Source organism: Littorina saxatilis, linkage group LG8 (assembly GCF_037325665.1).
Source record: "Littorina saxatilis isolate snail1 linkage group LG8, US_GU_Lsax_2.0, whole genome shotgun sequence".
NCBI lineage: Eukaryota > Metazoa > Mollusca > Gastropoda > Littorinimorpha > Littorinidae > Littorina > Littorina saxatilis.
The window spans coordinates 25967122-25988857 of record NC_090252.1 but is presented as its reverse complement, the minus strand read 5'-3'; the positions used below and the strand labels follow the sequence as shown (position 1 = coordinate 25988857).

Here is a 21736-nt window from a genome sequence, read left to right as displayed (position 1 = left end):
TGTCATTACTGATATATCGTGCTAAAGATAATAGACAAAGGGACTACAGAAGGTGTCCTTTCTTTACAGATGTCCACTCATTAGAGGGGCCTCACATTGCAGGAACCACTGCACAAGAGATATACATCCAATCCTTACCGGTGAGTTGTAAGCCTCTGAATCAAAAACCAAGATATGGTTGACGTTGTGAGGGCTGAGCGACACGGTCCTGGGAGTGAAGGCGAGATTACAGTGACGGCTGAACGTCTTGGCATAGTCCCTGGTGGTGTATATACACTTGCTGTCCTTCTCTGTGAACACATACTGCAACAAAACACCGTCCGTCACGTCAAGTAATATTGTCATTCAAGTTAAGCAGACTGCCAACCCTTGTGAAGCCCCAAGCATAACAATTTGGAATTTTGGGGGGATTTTCAGCGTAGCAGATGGTGTTTAAATGTAGCCTTGTCTTCACTGTTTTTGTTCATCACATTTATGCTATCTCACACAATAATATCTTTATTTAGAGAGGAGGAACATAATTATACCCATTAGAGTGTGTGTGCAGTGCCACTTTTCAGTGTGAGCAATTTTTTTCTGACCAATATTCTGACACAGGCTGAGAAGCAGAAATAAGTACCAGGCCTGCAGGACTCACAAGAAAGAGGGGACTGTTGCAGCTTGCGATTATTTCTTTGAGCGTATACAGTAAATTTGGCTTGGGGTAACAGCGTAGCAATTTCTGTTACAACGTAGCATGCTATGCTGAAAGCGTAACATTTATACTTATGGAAGCTCTGGTTAAGTGGTTTGGTGCTTCCAGTCATGCCAGTCTCTCTCTTCCTCCCCTCTCGGCCACCCTCTAGCTTTCTCACACACACACACCGTGTGTGCACCGTGTGTGGCGTAATTGAAGACGAGCTCCATTTCCTGGATAGTTGTACAAGATTTCATGATCTACGCTTGCAGCTTATGGAACATGCACGTGTTAATGCTCGAAATCCGAGTCAGCTGATGACGATGCAAGACGTATCGATACAGCAACAACTTGCTGAATTTGTATACAACTGCATGATTATACGCAATAATGACATAACTACAGATACATAACAATGTTGTAATCACTGCTCCATGGATATTTCTTCTTGTCTTTACAAATATCCACTTCGTGTCTGATAAACCCTTTACTGTGTTTTTATGACAATTAAATGAGTTCAGAGTTCTGAGTTCTGAGAGTTCTGAGTTCTGAGTTCACACACACACACACACACACACACACACACACACACACACACACACACACTCTCTCTATCTGCTTTCTTTTCTGTGGGCCTCATGTGATTTCCATTTTCATGAAATATGTATCCTATCTCTTCAATCCAAGATGAACAAAACAAAACGATGACAAACTTAACATCATCAATACCATTTAAAAAAGATTACTTCTTCATGATTCATACTCAAGGGTGGGAATTGGGATTGGGATTTGGGAGTACTGTACTGGGACGCAATCTAGGCATAGGCAGCACAGTGAATTATACGTTTGTTTGCTTTCAGTTCTGTCTTCTTTCATGTCAGGGTTTAACCTGGGAGAAAAAGGCAATGGGACATATTTGTCCCCTTCAACCAAATTCCCATGGAACATAGCTGAAGGCAAGAAGCGCCAAAGAGGCCTGTACGCGTCTTGACTAAAGATGCAAAATGGTACAATATGGTGCCATCTGAGAATTAGCCGCTATATCGTGTTATGTGTGTGTGTGTGTGTGTGTGTGTATGTGTATGTGTGTGTGTGTGTGTGTGTAATCCAATGTAAAGTGTACATTTGGTGGCGCAGTGGTACGTAATCTCAATGCGCCCTTTGACGCACTGACAGGAATTGTGATGGGACATTTTCAGATTTAATGCACCAACGGTGCAGGACGCACAAGTAAATGAAACCCTGCATGTATAAAGTTGAGTCTGTCTACAACAAACAGCCAAGGGACTGACCAAAAGTAGTGGCTATGGGAAGGTGAGGGCAGGTGGTACTGCATCAGTTATCAGGAGGTGGTCGCCAGAGGGCTGCATGTTCCTCTTGCTTTGTTTTTGTCTTGCTGTTGTTTTTAACATTTCATTTTGCTGTTTAAGGATTTGAAAGACTTTTAACCAAAAGAAATGATCAGCTGAAAATTTGTAGCAGCTCCTTTTCTACCCACCCTGAACATAATCATCGTCAGTAAAATTATCAAAATTCTGTTTATCAATATCATGCAGTGGCTTAATAAAATGAATGATACACATGCAAGTTTCATGAATGTATACTGTACATTTCACTTGCTACATTTAAAAAGGTGTGAATGAATCAGACAACCAGCTTTCATAACATGTGCTACAGACAGTCCCCACAAATGGATATTATTCAAAGTGACCAAAGTCTAATTTTCCAACTTGAATTCACAGTCATGTCCCTAATACTGTAATAGTAATACTATTAGTAATAGGTGTATGTTACCTGTGACGTGAGAATGTTACTGTTAGTCGGTGTCAAACTCTCATGTTTCTAAAAATGCTAGCAGTAGCATGTCAACAATTATACATGTCCCTAAGTGCAGGCCACCGAGGATGTTAATTAAATATAAATTTCTTCAAATCAAACTGGAAGCGTTTTTGCTGCCATAGTGTATTGCTATCTGTTCGACCTTGCATGTGTATTTGTTGTGCTGTGTTTGCCTGTAAAAATGCGGAGGTGCTGCCAGGTGAACAAGGAGCAAGTACCAGGTACTTGTGGAATGAAAGAGAGGACTGTCACTGTCACAGTCAGCTGATATTTTTGTCACTTCAGCATACTGGGGCATCATCATGAGTACAGCTTACTATACTGAGAATGGATGTGCGCATTACAAATGTGTGTTCTATTCAAACACAAAAAATGCACAAGAGATATCAATTCAAACAAAAACTAAACAAACAAAAAAATTGCACAAGCATTCTTCTCATGTGTGTGCCAATTTCCAATGCATTTACGTGGGGTGTCAAGACAAATATCCTGGAGCTTTCAACTTTTCTACCTCATATAATTCTTTTTTGAAACTTGTTTTTTGTTCTGTGCAATACAATTCTAAGCTGAAGGTGTCATTGAATTCACAGGGCAGAGAGAACATACATGGTACAGTTGATATAACCTGCACAGCGTTCACGTCACAAAAAGCATTCAAGGTATTGTGTTACCTTGGCACAACTCAGGGGTATCATTCAAAACCCAGCTAACCCTGGTATTAGAAAGCACTTAGGTCAGGCCTTTACTGGCAAACAAATATGCATACATATATAGGAACAGCAAAGAAAAGGGTGGGATGGGGTGGGGCTGAAGGGAAGAAGAAAAGGAACAAGTCGCGAAAGGCGAAAATACAACATTTAGTCAAGTAGCTGTCGAACCCACAGAATGAAACTGAACGCAATGCAACGCAGCAAGACCGTATACTCGTAGCATCGTCAGTCCACTGCTCACGGCAAAGGCAGTGAAATTGACAAGAAGAGCGGGGTAGTGGTTGCGCTGAGAATGATAGCACGCTTTTCTGTACCTCTCTTCGTTTTAACTTTCTGAGCGTGTTTTTAATCCAAACATATCATATCTATATGTTTTTGGAATCAGGAACCGACAAGGAATAAGATGAAAGTGTTTTTAAATTGATTTCGACAAATTAATTTTGATAATAATTTTTATATATTTAATTTTCAGAGCTTGTTTTTAATCCAAATATAACATATTTATATGTTTTTGGAATCAGCAAATGATGGAGAATAAGATGAACGTAAATTTGGATCGTTTTATAAATTTTTTTTTTTTTTTTACAATTTTCAGATTTTTAATGACCAAAGTCATTAATTAATTTTTAAGCCACCAAGCTGAAATGCAATACCGAAGTCCGGGCTTCGTCGAAGATTACTTGACCAAAATTTCAACCAATTTGGTTGAAAAATGAGGGCGTGACAGTGCCGCCTCAACTTTCACGAAAAGCCGGATATGACGTCATCAAAGACATTTATTAAAAAAATGAAAAAAACGTATGGGGATATCATACCCAGAAACTCTCATGTCAAATTTCATAAAGATCGGTCCAGTAGTTTAGTCTGAATCGCTCTACACGCACGCACGCACACACACACATACACCACGATCCTCGTCTCGATTCCCCCCTCTATGTTAAAACATTTAGTCAAAACTTGACTAAATGTAAAAAGAACTGCACCAAGTGGTGAGATTACAAGGAAAAGTTGAACTGACAGGAAATGCTGAACGTTCAAAACAGAAACAGAGAGCAAATATCTTTTGAAAGGGCTGACAGCAATGCTGGGTGTGGTGCAAGGAGAAAGATAATTAGCCCTCAAGATTTTCCTGTATTGAGGGCAACAGCATAAGCTATAAACCCATAAAAAGAACCGCCTGTAACTTGTGTTACCCACAAACAGGACTCAAAATGTGATTGATACACTTGTGGTTAGTCCATGTACAACGAAATCACAAACACTTTGAACAGCCCATGACTGACTCAGTGACTGGTCGAATGCCAATTATAGTTGATGTAAACAATACAGGATTATCACCGTACCGGTACATTGTACTAAAATACTGTTGTTGTTCTTTATTTCTAATTGTAATACTCAACTTGTAATAATGCATGCTTGGCTACTTCAACAAACCCCTGAATATCACACAGTGGTAGCAGCTGCCACGATCTAGATCAGACTACGCCTTGATAGTTAAAAAAAACAACCTCCAAAAAGAGCACAGTTCTTGTTTTGCATCTGCACCAACATCAAACTCGCAGCATGAGCAATAAATCAGTGTGCTGCAGGTTGCCTTGAGGGCTGGTGTGAATCACTGAATACAGAGGAACCCCCATTTTTAAGACCCCCAGATTTAGACTCTCTCCATTTTAAAAACCTTTTTTCTCAGATTTTCTGTTCATAAACTCTGTAAATTGACCCCCATTTTAAGACTCCCTCCTTTTCAAGACGTGATTTTCTCAGATTATTAAGGTCTCAAAAGGGGTGTGGGGAGGGGTGGTCCACTCTATATACATCAGTGTGTGCATTATCTGTATATGATGCTGACAACAGTGCTGAACAACATACAGTATATTGCTCCTCACATATCGCTGCTCTACAGTTAAAGTTATACAAAATATTATCACTTCAGGTTTGATGACTTTTAGTACAGGGATGAAAGCGAAAATTTATCACTTTCACTATCAAGAAAATAGGCTTGATTTTTTTTTTGATTTTTTTAATTTTTCCTTCTGGTATTTGTGGAAATTCAGGAAATCTGTCAGGATATAAGCTTCAAAATCAGGAATTCCTGGTTGCCTGGGAAAGTTCATCCCTTTCATTTTTTATTTTGAGGAACAATGTGAAAATTAGTGTTTCCTGCTGAGTTCCCAGTATTAGGGCGCACAACCCAGTGATGTCAAATGTTACATAAAATGTACACAGACACACACAAAAACCACAGTGACACACACAAACCACCAAGCTAGACTGTCAGACTTCATTTTTGTTTTGGTTTGTTTGTTTGTTTGTGCACACTTTTGTTTTAAATGTTCATTTTAACAACTAGAAATTTTGGCGGCATGTACAGAATATACAAACCCACAACACAGAGGTGCTTGAACTACTCACATGGCTGTTGAGGATGTCAGAGTTGTAGTACTTGTCGATGACGCCAAGTTGGTTGGAGCCGAAGACATTTCTAGTGATGTTGTGGAAAGTTTTGCCATAATCCTCAGACAGGTATACCTTGCTGCTCTGACTGGATGAGTGACCGCCTGACTTTGCCAGAGCCATGATGACGCTGCTAGACGCCCCTGCCCAGTGCACCACCAGCATGCTGTGGCTGTCGTTCAACGGCACCTGTACATCATACCTTCAGTTTCAGGCATACACGGAAAATATCCAGTTCACCGGACTGACCCTATTTTTTCCTTGTGAATGTGACCCTAGAACTTTTTAGTTTGACCCCCCAAAATTCAAAATTTCAAAAGGTAAGCTCCGACATGTAGAAGACACAACTGGCACGAGTTCTGACCAATGAAAAACCTTTGCAGAAAAATCAACACTTGTTTTGAGTCGTGACAACTAAACAAAACAAATTTATTTTTTAAGAGGTTCTGACCTTACAAACCTAATTTGTTGGGTCTTGTCATCGGCAACAAAGAATTTATTTTGTTTGGCCTTTAGAAATAGTTCTATACATATGTATGTATGTATGGGGCGATTTATATAGCGCTTGACGTTCTCTAAGCGCTTTACATATTAATTTCTGCCATGTGAGATGGAATTTTTTACTCAATATATCACGCATTCACATCGGCCAGTAAATCTTAAGCCAATTAAGGCGAATATTTACTTTTCACGGCCTATCATTCCAAGTCACACGGGTATTTGGTGGACATTTGTATCTATGCCTATACAATTTTGCCAGGAAAGACCCTATTGTCAATCGTGGGATCTTTAACGTGCACACCCCAATGTAGTGTACAACGAAGGGACCTCGGTTTTTCGTCTCATCCGAAAGACTAGCACTTGAACCCACCACCTAGGTTAGGAAAGGGGGGAGAAAATTGCTAACGCCCTGACCCAGGGTCGAACTCGCAACCTCTCGCTTCCGAGGCAAGTGCGTTTCCCACTCGGCTACCCAGTCCTTATATGCGCAAGACAACATGGAACGAACCCCTTTGTTGCCCTCAAGACTGTCAAAAACCTGAGAAAATCTGGAAACGGGTCCAAATCTTGGCCATAACAGATACGAATCAACTTTATGCGATGATTCAGAGATGGTCTGTCACTGCTGTGCTTCAAAAGAGACCTTGGTGGTCATTCTGACAGAAGTACAGGGGACTATAGTTACACCTAAACACACACACCTTGTTACAAATGTTAGCACCACCCTTGTTACTGCTATAGCTTCCCACTGAGCAATCCAAACTTTCCAGCGATGGGACATAATAGAGTATTTATTATTAAAAAAAAAATATATATATATAAATAATATATATATATATTACATATATGATATTTATACAGGGATCAAAGTTGAGAATGTAGTAATTCACTAACTGAGCTAATATTTCAGGGTGTGTGTACATCACAGTCATTGTTTTGTGGATTTTCATGCTGGCTGAATTTTCTCTGCAAAACTTCTTCAAACTTTCGGTAAGAACTAAGATCTATGGTAATATTAAGCATACATTTTTAGTACAGTGTATGCAGACATGTCTTGTGTTGGTACGTTAAATAGTTAAAACTATGTGTGTATACTTGCAGGTCATTGTCTTGGAATGTTTGTTGTGACTGTAGGATTTAACTGTAAAAGTAAGGTTGTCATTAAATCTCTGACAAAAAAACATGCATGATCATCTTAGCCCAACTGTATGCATTCTTTATCTTCGAGTTACTTCGACCTATGTCTCTGCTTTGACAGATTACTCTCTGATGAATGGCATATATATATCTATAGTCTTGCTACGCTCAGTCGCTCATCACTGATCGCGCTGTTGCAGAAATACAAGTCTTTCTGAATCTGGAACTGATCTTTCTTAGAATAACTGAATAAGTTCTCCAGCCACGGCCTAGATTGTATTTGTAATCATGAACGGTCCTCTGGTTGTATCCTTTCGCAGTAGTATACGCAGTCTACCCTACTTGCTGCATATATATGAACGAAGTGGATTCACAGCGCGCGGCGCGTTGTGCAGCGTTGCGATTTACAACGCGCGGCACTACGAGGAGCGCTGCGATTCACGACGCGCGATGTATTCTGCTGTTACATTTTCTTCACAATCGCAAAGTTACAACAGCTACATCTATCTGATCTATTTGAGAAATAAAACTCAATAAAACGAAAAACAGAGCTCCATTCTCTCTCTCTCACTCTTTCAACTGAGTTCACCATATATCGCTGCGCCGATGTAAAACGTGCCCACTCAAGTTCCGGCCTTGAATACTTGGCAGTCATAATGTATCACTACATGTCATTGCAATGGCTTCTACTATATGGAAAGCAGCTGAGTTTTTAATTTAAACTGGGATGACGTTTTTAAACAAGTATCCGAGTACAGTGCTGCAGAACCGCTGTTAATCGGTGTAACACCAGTTAACACTTCAGCAGCCATTTTGGAATTCGCGCATGCGCAGATCGGTTTTTTTCGTGGTTTTTTTCCCCGGTTGATTAGAACGCGTATATATATTCAGTCTGCAGAAAGTGCAATTTTGTAGTCTTGCAGCCCTGAAGTTGCTTTTGAGTGTCCAAAGAAAGAGTGTAAAGGTTATAAGGATTACATCGGGCACACAAATACGCGATTTTTCTTGTTTTTCTGGTTGATTTGAACACATGCACAGATCGTTTTTTTCGAGTGTTTGTTTTTTCTCCTCTTTCGGGTTCCTTCTTCGTTCCATGTAAGCGCTGGAACTGTTAACTGGTGTATAGATTCACTTGAGATAATATAATAGAGGTAGGTGCAATCAATTGTTGTTAAAAATGTTGCTGATAATCATACATGTACAAAAATAAAGCGCGTCAACAATCTGCGCTGGTGAGAGCAATAGCCGCGCTCTGGGAATCGCTGCGCTGCACAACACGCCGCGCTCTGTGAATCGCCGGGCTGCACGGCGCGCGCTCTGTGAATCGCTTGCCAAATGTGAAATTGCAAGTGTTCCAACTTGTTTTTGTGTTTGTTTGCAAAGCTTTGACACTGCAGTGTAAACGGGTCGCGTCACTGTCACGCGCTACTGATCAACAAGTGAGCAGGAATGGCGTTGAACTGGAACCTCCAAAACAAGGAAGTAAAGTCAATTTTGAATAGGGCCTACTGTGTTAGAATTCAGGATATCATTATGATTAATCAAAGCCTAAAGCAGAGCACAAACATTTCAAAACCAACTAATGTTTACTTACTGCTGTTTCCTCAATAGTGGCATTATCACCGTTAACAGAGCGACGGAATCGTCGAAGTAATTTGTCAACATCGTCAGCCGGATCTTCATCTGTCATGTGCTTGAAAAGGTCGTCTGCATGCATCACAACAAATTTTTCACCCCATTTTTCTGCCTCCGTCAGTGGGGGCATGTGCAAGGTCTTTGCCAAAGCCCCAAACCTTCTTGATTTTGCATCTACACCACAACACGACACGAACACGAGTGCAAGAAAAACAGCAGTCAGCCTGGGCCGCGCCATGTTTGTTGTGCTTCTGTACTTCTGCTCTTGTTGCGTAATGACGTAAACAAATGCAGTCATGCGAGACGATCGGAAGGTAAGTTTTTCGTAATTAGCAAATCCAGTGTAAGGACAAACAAAAAAATGAAATGAAATAAATAACTGAACTTCACATGGGAATGATATTGTCTTTTGCAATCGTTATTTTCTGAAAAAGACTGCACATCTTAATACAGAAATGTACAAGAACATCATTTCTCACATTTCTCTCGTGCAACTCTTCCTCTGCACCTGTCACATACTTTTCTACAGAATATATCTGGTTACTTTGTAGACCTCTTGATTGATGTTTTCTGCAGAAAAGCACACAACTAAACTAGCTCAAGTGTAGCAAAACTTTGATTTTAGGTCATTTACTTTACTTTAAATAAAAAAAAAGGTAATTTAATGCCGAACGTCAACCCAGTGGTCTTTGCAGTAGAGGTTGGACAAACAAAAAATATTGAGACAATCAAAAAAGAAAGATGAAAACTTTGACAAGTAATCCATTGGCAACTTCGGTGTCCGAACCTCCCCCCGTGTACACTACATTGGGTGTGCACGTTAAAGATCCCACGATTGACAAAAGGGTCTTTCCTGGCAAAATTGCTTAGGCACAGTTAATAATTGTCTACCTATACCCGTGTGACTTGGAATAATAGGCCGTGAAAGGTAAATATGCGCCGAAATGGCTGCAATCTACTGGCCGTATAAAATTTCATCTCACACGGCATCACTGCAGAGCGCCTAGAACTGTACCCACGGAATATGTGCGATATAAGACTCATTGATTGATTGAACTTGATATCATGACTGAGTCGTAGAACCAGAGACATAGAGATGTATGTATGTCTCTGGTAGAACCCTCCTTTTGATTTGCAAACTTTCTTGTCGCTCACAGTTAGGCAGACCAGACTGAGACATATATATGTCTCTGCGCAGACCAACAACTAAGAGTGTATCGTTGACATTAAAATCATCTGCTGTTTTCACCGTAAAAGGAATATATCTCTGAATAAGTGCATGATTATAATTCTATAGATGTCATATTGTTGTTGTTTCTGAGGCCTTTTTGTTTTCATTTGTATTTTAACTACAGGGTTTGAATTCACAGATTAAAATTTAACATTTGCTCAGAATGATTTTTGCCCTCGTGGATATAAAAAGATTTGTTCTTTGTGACTATTATGCCTTGCATACTGCTTACCATATTCTTAAATGGCTTAGTCAAATGCTATAGCTAGAGCCAGACTGACAAGCACGGCAGGACCAGTTACATATAACTTCATTTCAGGAACCCAAACACACACACACACACACACACACACACACACACACACACACACACACACACACACACACTTCATTGGAACATGTTGCATCGTTTTTGATAGGGATGTGTGTTTAGTCTTTTCCTGTTTAACCGGAAGTGACTCTACCTTGCATATTCACGTTCTATCTTCTGGACCTGACAAAAGTCAACCTTCGCAAAAGATCTGTGAAAATGACTTTTTTCCACTTTGGAAATTGTGTGGCTTTGGCGTATATTCCTTACGTGATTATCTACAAATGCTCGGGGCTGTGAGTATGTCTTTTAGTTCTGTAAAAACACGTTACATCGTTTTAGATTTGTGCCGGTAATTTTCGTCTGCTTCAAAGCCTGACAAAGGAGCCTGCGTTAGATGAGTGCACGTTTCAGTACTGTTTCAGTGTTTGTGTGGGACGAATGGGTCTTGTTGAGGTTAAATCTAAGCACGATGATGGACACTCCAGAATGTATCCTATACCGACGTACTTACTTCTGTTTGTAAATAACATAGCCCAGGTTTGTATAACATCAGACCATTTCTTTCCAAGCTCATGAAAAAAAGTTTATTTTCTTAGGGACGTTATTCTGCAAACAAGTCAGAGATCTGTTTTTCCCTTTTTTCGTTCTGGGTCACTGACCACCAAGCTAGCTATCTCGGTTTTCAGGAGGCTGATGCATCATTACTTTTTTACGACCAAAATCGCCAGTAGCACTAGCACCTGGTTATTCGCTTAGGAAGGAATCCTGTTGATATGTGATTGCGAGGTGTACATAGGCAGGGTTTCATTTACAAGTGCGCGGCGCATTAAATCTGAAAATGTCCCATCACAATTCCCTTCAGTGCGTCAAAGGGCGCATTGAGATTACGTACCACTGCGCCAACAAATGTATACTTTACATCGGATTAAACACACACACTCACACATGTATATAAATAAATAACACGATATAGCGGCTAATTCTCTGATGGCACCATATTGCGTCTTTGGTCAAAACGCATACAGGCCTCTTTGTCGCGTCTTGCCTTTGACTATGTCCCATCGGAATTTGGTTGGGGGGGACAAATGTCCCATTGCAGGGGTGTACCTTAACTTTTTTTGCTACCGGCCAGGGGGGCTGGTAAGTCAAAATTTGAACCGGCCCCCCAAAATTCCAACCGGCCCCCAACCAGCCAGGATTTCCAACCATATCAACGGCTCGTAGATCGCGTGTTGGCGGCGACAAACACACAAAAACCTACATTTATACAAACAATGCTCACATGCTTATTTTAAATGCCACAAACAAACAAAAGACATAAACAAACTTTGTATGTTTGGGGTGCTTTTTATTATTCACTATGGTTCAATAACAAAGCAAACAGTAAAGTATCAATTCAATGCAGAAAACATTTTATCAAATCAACATTCACCCACTCACTGTCACACAGTTAACCTCATTCTTAGTAGTCAAATGCACACCCTCATATATAATAATGATAATAATAATAAGTGAGCATTTATATAGCGCAACATCATAACTTTACAATTATGCTCTTTGCGCTTGACACATTTAACATTAAAACACAGTTATACAAGCATTTACATCTACATTCATAGTCAACAACGCTTAATTAAAACCATACACCATCAAACACGTATACATTACAACAACAAAATTCTTCCACTATATAGTCATACCATCAATCATTTACATGCCAAGGGAAACAATCACACACACGTCATCCAGTGTCACACAATCACACATTAACTTTCACTCTGTCTCGTAATTGCCAGTCTTAAAAAGTTGCAGAATCTTTGGCACATCTAAATCTCTAAACACAAATTTACCTCCTGGTATCACATTCTGATCACAAGTTCGACACACAGCACAATGCATCTCCTGTTTCGTGTCGTCGTACACGAGCCATACTCTTTCTTCGCCGGTATCTGTCCTCTTCCATCTTTCCTGTCATTTTCTCTGCCGTGTTTCGTTTTCATACTGTCTCTTTTTACCTCTTTTTTCATCGTCCGTTCTCTGTTTGTTTTTTTTGCGGCGGGGGAGTGACAGTGTCAATACATCTCCACATGTTTACAAGCGTGTGTACAGTACGACGTTTGAATGCGAGTGGGGAACTTCCGGAGGTAGTCGCGTTAGACGCAAGAAACATGGCGTCCAATATTATAGCAGATGAACTGCGCGAGATCTTTGTTCGCCGGTCGTTCCTATCGACTGCGTTCATCGAAATTTGAACCTGCCAGGCGGGTGATTTCAGAGGAATTTCGAACCCGCCCGACGCGATTTGAACCCGCCGGGGGGCAATCAGGCGACCGCCAAAATTCACCCCTGCCATTGCCTTTTTCTCCCAGGCGAAACCCTGCATAGGTATAACTTTACGTCCTCATTTTTTGGTTGTTGGTGGTTGCTTCTGAAAGCATCTGGTGTTTCCAGTGTGCCCCTGAGTTTTGGCTGTAACCCAGACAACACTTCGTGGGTTGGGCAAATCCAGTGATCATAAATGTTAACACAGCTTTACTCTGATCCACATGTGATTTATTTCAGGGCAGAGTACAGTGCATTTTGGAAATGCGTGCAAGCAGGCGGAGCTTACCTTTTCACACAGCTGTGCAAGATGATGTTGTTAGCAACATTTTTCCCAGAATCAGCTGTGGTTGCTGGTGGGCTTGATATTACGGGGGTAAGAATGATATATTATATATATATATCTATATATATATACGACTTGTGTCTGTCTGTCTGTGTGTGTGTGTGTCCGCGATGCACGGCCAAAGTTCTCGGTGGATCTTTTTCAAATTTGGAGACCGTATTCAGCTACACCCCGGACACAACCTCATCGATGAGATATTTCAACACGTGCTCTCAGCGCGCAGCGCTGAACCGATTTTGGTTTTTCTCTGGATCCATTCCCAGTAACTCTTCCTTATCTTCTCCAGTGTTTTCAGCGTTTATCTCCCTTCCTTCGTGTGGCGTCAATCCATATTCCCGTTACTACGTTACTATTTTTAGAATGTCACGATTGCACCCGTAAGTTGTCCTTACTGTAAAAGTGAAAAGGTCGAATCAATTTATAGCCACGCGAAAAATACACTGTCATCTATCTCTATATATTTATAGATATAGATATACATATATGTATAGGTTACAACACGAGTGGTTTTTTATATGGCTTGTATTTCAGTCAAGACCCAGCGGATGAATATCATCGGGAGACACGAGCCTCTGGCGAGTGGCTCTCGATTGATATTCCCGCTGGGTCTTGACTGAAATACAAGCCATATAAAAAACCACGAGTGTTGTAATCTGTATATCCCATTCTACCATCAAACACAAAGTGTAGACTACTAGCGGCACTGTTCCGATCTGTGCAGCGAGACTTAGCCCTTTTGCAACCTTAAACTAAGTGACCGTCGCTGAAAAAATAAAACGAATGAGTGCATCGATAAGTACGCGGTAACACTACTTTCAGACCATTTAAAAGCTTTAAGTAAAGGTTCATAAGTTGCAAGAAAGTAATGAAGTCGAATAGAAATTAATTTAGTTGAAGCGCACAATTCTTTTGTTTTGCGTTTCAGGTCGGCAGAACGGGCGAAACGGGTTTGGGACCCATTTGGCTTACTCGATTCAGAATCGATTCCACGTTGTTTTTCTCGAACGTGTGTAATTAGGCTTATTGACAGAGAAGCAAATCTTAGGGAACAAATATGTAGGTTTAGATTTAACCATTTGCTCCCTATTTGAAATGTATCTACGTGATAAACTGTTTTGCGAGTGTGTTTGCATGGATGAACTTAAACTGGTATGGGTGTGAGGAAAACGCGACCGACACGTCTGTCACCGCCGATTGATTGCATTTTGAAGGAATATGACTGGATTACGGAAAAATATGTGGACTTACTGCAGAGCCAGGCAAAAGAGTAGACTTGCTCGCAAAACACGTGAAACAGCCGATGTTTGATAGCTGAAGGCGCACACCAAAACACACTACCGACAGATTCTCAAAAGTCGTCTGCTAACGATGCAAGGGGAGGGTACTCGTGTTTTTGTTTTGGTTCGCTAGCATCTGGTTATCTTGTAAGTTGAATGTTCGTTTTTTTCGACCTGCATTGCTTTCATAATGAAAGAAACTTTTGCTTATTGCATCTCATACATCAGATCAGTTCTGAGATTCATTTTTGCGTGCAACTGATATGGTTTTCTGAGCCGTGCAATACGATTTTAGAACTTCATACAAATGTGTCACATTGTTCGGCGCGAGGTCAAAGGTCGGGAGGAAAGTAGTCCTTTGCCCAAATCGGAATCTGCACTATCATATATTTTTTGGAGTCCATGATGTATTTATTGAGCTATAAAAATACAACATATATACCCATACTGAAGTAACAGAGACAAAGAAGGGAGGTCATGGGATATATATATATATACGGTTTCTCTGTGTGTGTTTGTGTGTGTGGGCAACACCTGTGGATTGTAGAGTTCTGTTTGTGATGTGGTCTAGCGGCTTTGGTGTGTCAGTATTCATTCAAAGGGGGTCGAGTGTGACAGGGAGACTACCGTCGCCCTTCACAGCAGACTCTGCAGAGTTGTTCGCCTTAGAAGTTATGGGCTTTCCTTGCATGTACCCGTAACTCGTAAGGTGTCCTTACTGTAAAAGTGAAACGGTCGAATCAATTTATAGCCACGCGAAAAATACACTGCCATCTATATCTATAGATATACATATATATATATACGGCTTCTCTGTGTGTGTTTGTGTGTGTGTGTGGGCAACACCTGTGGATTGTAGAGTTCTGTTTGTGATGTGGTCTAGCGGCTTTGGTGTGTCTGTATGTACAGGCCTTCCTTCGAGAAGCCATAACAGTTATTCTCAATCCCGTTTGAGTGGACTTCGCCTTCAAAGGTGATTGTGGTGTTTTGGCACTCGGTTACATTTGGCGTCGTCGACAGCGATGGGACTCGACATGAAATGTTCAGGCCACTGAATCATTTTCGTGCTGTTCCCATTCCACCTGGGAGGGACCTAAGTTCATTCAAAGGGGGTCGAGTGTGACAGGGAGACTACCGTCGCCCTTCACAGCAGACTCTGCAGAGTTGTTCGCCTTAGAAGTTGTGGGCTTTCCTTGCATGTACCCGTAAGTTGTCCTCACTGTAAAAGTGCAAAGGTCGAATCTATTTATCGAAAAATCCACTGTCATCTATCTCTATATATTTATAGATATAGATAGATATATACGGCTTCTGTGTCTGTGTCTATGTGTGTGTGTGTGTGTGTGGAGGCAACACCTGTGGATTGTAGAGTTCTGTTTGTGATGGGGTCTGGCGGCTTTTGTCTGTGTGTATGTTCTGGCATTTGAGAAGCCATAACAGATAATATAGGGCTAAGAAATAAGCTCTAAAATTCTCAATCCCGTTTGACAGGACTTCGCCTTCAAAGGTGATTGTGGTGAACCGCCACGCTGTCTGTCTCTGTCTCGCGATTCACCCCGGCAAAGCCGGGTATTCCTCTAGTATTATATATCTTGTCGTTAAAACTATGGAAAGTATGATCAATTTTCAAAAGAATTAGGTAGAATTACAGGAAAGGAGTCAGCCCTTTTATTGAGAATTTGTTCAGTACTAGAGCGTTGAGATTTCAGTACTTTCATGCATGTGTGCGTGTACAATTTGTTTGTTTGTGACTGAAGTTTGTTGAGCCTTATCTCAGATGCTATGCAGTTGTTTCCATCCATTATTGTGCTTGCAATGCTTAGCAGTCTGCAGTTTCTGTGTTAATTGATTATTGAAGACATAATTAAAATCTTTGCTTTTCAAAGACTGTGAAAGACCTAGCATATTGATGCTTAATTCTTATTATTATATTAACGCCACCTTATTTTTTATAATTGCAGGAATTTCTTAAGTGTACAGTGGACCTGGCTGACCTCCTGGGTTTGCATATTGTGATGTCCAAGTTTGCGGGCAAAGGTCAACTCAAGTTCATGATTGCAGGCATGGGTTGGGCAACAGCAGAGCTGGTGATGACAAGGTACTCAGTGTGGTTAGGCCAAGAAGAAAAAATTCAATGTTTTGGATTCCCAGACCAACCCAATTTTTTAGGGGTAACCGTAGACTTGATTTTGCCGCTTTTACAAGGAAAGTTACATTTCTCCGACATCAAGGGGACACAGTTTGATTTCCAGACAATGAAAAACCACCTGTGCCAACCCTAATTTTGGCCTTGTCATCAGAAAAGAACATTTTATTTTTTGGCTCATATAGTACTGGCCAATACGTTGGGTTGAAGGTGGCTGTAAAAGTAAGAATTAAACCTAAAATATGTGCAGAAATTGCAGAATGTCTTTTGTTGTATGTATACACGTATACATCATTTGTTCTTCCCCCCCCCCCCCCCCCCCCCCCCATTCAAATATAGATGGTACACTTTATTAGTGTATGCTTTTACAAGCACACATTTGTGCATTTGATACTGTCCTGATGCCTGTAATTGGTCATGGTTGTCTGTGCAGAGTGGTACCACTGTGGGTAGGGGCCAGGGGAGTGGAGTTTGACTGGAAGTACATTCAGATGAGTTTGGACTCAAATGTCAGTCTGGTAAGTAAAACATCATCTGTAGGCAGTACTGGTGTGAACAAACCGATGCAAAAGATGTTCATGGTTCAAATGAAAATAATAAAAACAAACTGATGTGTAGTTCACTGAGATGCAGTGGCACTGACACTTTTGAAGTCGAGTGAACTTAACGTTATTTTTGATTGCCATTTAGGACCTTGATACAATGTTACCTCAATACATCTGATGAGAGATAGGCTTGGGTTTTTACACAGTATGTGTCCTTTTACTTGTACAGTCATAGACTGATGGACAGTAAAAGGTGTCGCGTGTAAGGGGGTGTCCTTTTATCAGAGGGGACTCGCATGTAAGTGTAACAACATTTATAAATTTACATCAGAATTTCTTGGAATGATTGCCTTGGCTTTTTATGTTTCAACATATATTTTATGTGTGTAACTGACTAGTTGAAACATATAGCATTCCTTTTTCTTTTGTTTCAAACAGATCCATCACATAAGCACAGCCATGTTGGTTTGGCTGTATGGACGCAGCGACCTTCAGAAATCTCTCATTCCTGTTGTTCTTCTTCTGCTTGGATTGGCCTGCTACCGCCCTCTCATAGTAGAGTAAGTATAAGTGCTGAGCTGTTTTCTCCAAGGGATACAGTATTTTCCCTGCACATAGGTCTGGGATACCAACATACCACTCAGGGATCAATCACACTAATCTGAAAAAAAATGTAATAGCTAAAATTGCCAGAAATTCAAAACCAGTCAGCGTTACCTGTTGAGTTTCTTTTTTCGGTTGCTATGTGCGAAAATATAACTTTTTCACTTGTCACGTCAGCGTTACCTGTTGAATTTCTTTTGACAGTTGCTATGCGCAAAAATATAACTTTTTCACTTGTCACCATGACACAGTGACTGAAGCCAGGCTCTCGGGCATTAGGCTAACAGTCACGCTGAAAACGCAATACAGTAAACCTCCCACTCACAACCTTGAAAATGTTTAAAAAAAATTTTAAAAAAGTAAAATAGAGGGCTCTTTATTGGGAATTTGCTTTGTCGAGTTCATTCCAAGGGAGGCAACTGCTTGCCAGTTCACATGCAGTTTCTGTTGATGACTTTGACTCGTTCTTCAAGCATTAAAAGTTTCTCTTTTTTTCTTTCTTGTTTCCATGTTTACATCTGCTCACAATGGTTGCAAGTAAAGTTGAAATAATACAGAGTGCTCTGATAGAAAACAGCTTACGAACTCAACTTGAGTGAAGAGAAATGTTGTACATGTTCATTCATGATAATTCATCCACTCAGTTGGTGAACCCACACTCGTAGAAAACCTTCACAAACAAACACGCCAAAGAGAATGCTAGTGGGTCTGCAGGCAGCATCCACGCTTTCAGTTTCATTATTGAGTTGTTTTTCTTAGGGCACCTATCCTCTCACTCCTCTCCTTCACCCTAGGCCTACTCTGCTCTGAGGGCGGCCCTTCAATTGTAAAACCAAAGGGTGAGAGGGGGTCAGCAGAAGGCCACTAGATTTTGAAACTGTCACAACTAAAGTGCATGCTAAAGACCTGCAGGGGAGATGTTACACAATCAGACTTACCAGCAGCCCCAGACTTTTTCACGCACTACTGACTACCCCACATGATGGTCTGTCCGCGATGTGTGACTAATGAAGGTCGTGTGCTGGGTGTTGACAAACTTTGACACTACCTGGTGAAACGGTGAAAGTGGTTATCGAGTAGGTCAGTCGTAGGGGGGTGATAGGGGGGTGTCGCTATTCAGAGGTCAGTTACAGTGTTAAAGGCATCTATGCCCGGAAAAGAGAGATGGGGGGGGGGGGGGGGGGGGGAGGTTTCGCTGTAGCTATTTATATTTGGTAGTCTTTGTTCTGGCTTTATCACAGTTCATTTTTAATGAAGTGCATGTTAATTTTTTGTTTCCTGTCATTTTTTTACTTTTTACAGAATCCTCATTCATGCTGTGGGCCTTGGATCGTGGACCCTGCTTCTGGCCAAGGCCGCCTTCACCTCTTGTGTGGCCTTGGTCGCACTCCAGATGTATCTCGGCATACCCTCACAGCTGGCCAATTCACACTATTAGGATGGAAGGCAGAGAGTGTGCACATGGGCATTTCCCACCTGTAACAATGAACGCTGCAGATACTGTTTAAATGTGGAAGGGACTGTACGGTGTTGTGGCTGGATGTGAATTGTTGTGGAACGATGATTTGCAAGAAATTGATGACAGGATGAATTTGTGAAAGAAGTCATTTGAATGTGTTGCATGAGGTCACTTCTGAAGCAGTTGGTTTGGATATGCGTGTGACAAATGAGTGTTTATAATTGCAAAGGTTCTTTTAACAGCTACTTTGAAGGGTCTTATATTTTATGGTTAATGAGAATTTGTCCATGTTTGTTTACATGTTGTAAAAGAACAGTGAAACTCATTATTTTGTATGCAGAAATGAACTAATTACACAAGCTTTTGGTGGTGTAAATAACTCTATGAACTATGTATTTACATGTACTTACTTGTACAGCAAATACAAATTGTGCAGGTGTTAAATAGTTACAAATATGCTGACCACAGTGACATTACTAATTGAAGTTTCTGTCCTCCAACTGGAGCCAGAGGATGACTTAATGGCGTCACACTCTTTCGGAAATACAAAAATGTCAAATCCTGACTATTTGTACAAAATCTTGTTGGTTTATGACTGGAGACCTTCGGATGAAACGGATATCTTGCCAAATCATGTTAGTACCTTGATTTCAGGTGTGATTGAAAATGGCCAGTGAAACTGAAACACGGTAGTATAAAATAGTAAGAGCTGAAAGTCAGCAACTAAAAATAGTTTTAGCTTATCTGTCAGACATATATGTGTACAAGCGTCTAATATGCTATTTGAACCAAGCCAGGGTGAGTGAGAAAGAGCAAGGAAAATCTCATAATATATGTTGAACAGATGCATAGAGATACCAGGTGGCAGGTGAGGCAGAAACTTGTTTGAAGGCAATTTTACCAGTGTGTCTACTCATAGACCATTTATCCTGAACCGCCAACTAGCTCTCTCTCCGCTCTTTCTCTCTATTACGAGGTAGCGGCCTCTCGCATTTAGGAACCTACGCTTACATGGCCTTTCAGAAATCAGGGGGATGTCATATCCGGTGTCGATTGTAAACATGGACGAAGTTGCCGAGGTAAGTTCTGAAAATGCTAAAATAAACTCAGCAAAAGTGCATATGGAACATGTTTTTCGATGAGTTTTGTAAGTTTAGTTTGGAGTTTTGGAAAATACAGTTCATTGTCACAAATAACTGGAGCGTGCTTTCTTTTCACTGTCTTCGAATCGCTGGCCTTTCAAACCGAACGCTAAGCGCCCCTGAAAGTCGAGCGTCTTAACCTCGAAGGGTCACGTGACGAGTTGGCGGTCCAGGCTATTTGGTCTAGGGTCTACTGCAGTCCACTCCACAAGTTTTACACTTTGTTGTGGAGAATATCTCAATACACATCACACATTGTAAACGGGTGGTAACTGTATCCAGTTATGCACCATTGATATAACGTTCACCTAGCATGCCATTTGTTTTGTCACCAATTTTTCACTGCCTCTCATTATCAATTTTTTTCTATGTATTATGTGTTATGATTAATCACATTTTCAGAACAGATTTTGACTGAATGTATTCTGGTAGACTGTGAATCAAGACCAGGGTGGTGGTTTGTGGAGTGTGTGTGTGTAGAGAGAAATTCCGAGAAAACTACTCAACCAATCTTCATCACACTTTGCGTGTAATGTTTTCCAGCTGGTATCCACAGACGTTTTTTCTCATCGGGGGGTCTCGACAGACCATACCAGAAGATATCATCACACAGTCCATCAATATTGGGTATTAAAACAAAGTTGAGACATCACTGTGGCGTCGTAATTTTTAACCTAATTAATTGAAATTTTTGTCACTTTTTGAGCGGGTTGGGACTTTGAAATTTTATTTCAGTTTGAAAGTTTTAAAAATAATGAATTAATTAGTTAATGAACATTTTGCTTGAATCAACATTGCAAAATACAGACACATTAGTGGTTTCATTGGATTCTCTTATTTTCCTGAATCCAAAAATATATAGAGAGAATACTACATGGCTTGCTGTGTCGTACCAGATTTACACAAGTTGCTTTTTCAAATGTAGAAAATATTAAACAAGAAGGGCAAAGCCCATACGACTCACATCCTTGACCTTGGCCCAAGGTCAAGGTCATCCAAGGTCATGCAACACAAAGCTGTTAATTCAAGACATAGGAAGTACAATGGTGCTTATTGGCTCTTTCTACCATGAGATATGGTCACTTTTAGTGGTTCACTACCTTATTTTGGTCACATTTCATAAGGGTCAAAGTGACCTTGACCTTGATCATATGAGACCAAATGTGTCTCATGATGAAAGCATAACATGTGCCCCACATAATTTTTAAGTTTGAAACAGTTATCTTCCATAGTTCAGGGTCAAGGTCACTTCAAAATATGTATACAATCCAACTTTGAAGAGCTCCTGTGACCTTGACCTTGAAGCAAGGTAAACCAAACTGGTATCAAAAGATGGGGCTTACTTTGCCCTATATATCATATATAGGTGAGGTATTCAATCTCAAAAACTTCAGAGAAAA

The 21736-nt window shown here is 40.6% G+C and overlaps 2 protein-coding genes across 4 annotated transcripts in view; one reads left to right on the top strand and one right to left on the bottom strand.

Moving 5' to 3' along the window:
* LOC138973152 (sortilin-related receptor-like) overlaps positions 1-9190 on the bottom strand; it is an 84561-nt gene extending 75371 nt beyond the window's left edge. For both annotated transcript variants that reach the window (XM_070345829.1, XM_070345830.1), the window contains exons 1-3: positions 8912-9190; positions 5638-5868; positions 139-303 (exon numbers count right to left, since the gene is read on the bottom strand). In XM_070345829.1, coding sequence (XP_070201930.1) covers positions 139-303; positions 5638-5868; positions 8912-9190 — 675 coding nt within the window. The remainder of the gene's footprint in view (positions 1-138; positions 304-5637; positions 5869-8911) is intronic.
* LOC138973153 (BOS complex subunit TMEM147-like) lies at positions 9131-21484 on the top strand. 2 transcript variants are annotated; one of them, XM_070345832.1, is made up of 6 exons: positions 9131-9266; positions 13059-13194; positions 16403-16539; positions 17021-17105; positions 17571-17692; positions 19038-21484. In XM_070345832.1, the coding sequence occupies exons 1-6, from the start codon at positions 9241-9243 to the stop codon at positions 19171-19173; spliced, it is 642 nt and encodes a 213-aa protein (XP_070201933.1). In that variant the 5' UTR covers positions 9131-9240; the 3' UTR covers positions 19174-21484. The 2 variants fall into 2 exon arrangements, with proteins under 2 accessions (XP_070201933.1, XP_070201932.1); XM_070345831.1 differs by lacking the exon at positions 9131-9266 and adding an exon at positions 10638-10789 and having other exon boundaries at positions 19038-21483.
* The last annotated feature ends 252 nt before the right edge of the window (positions 21485-21736 follow it).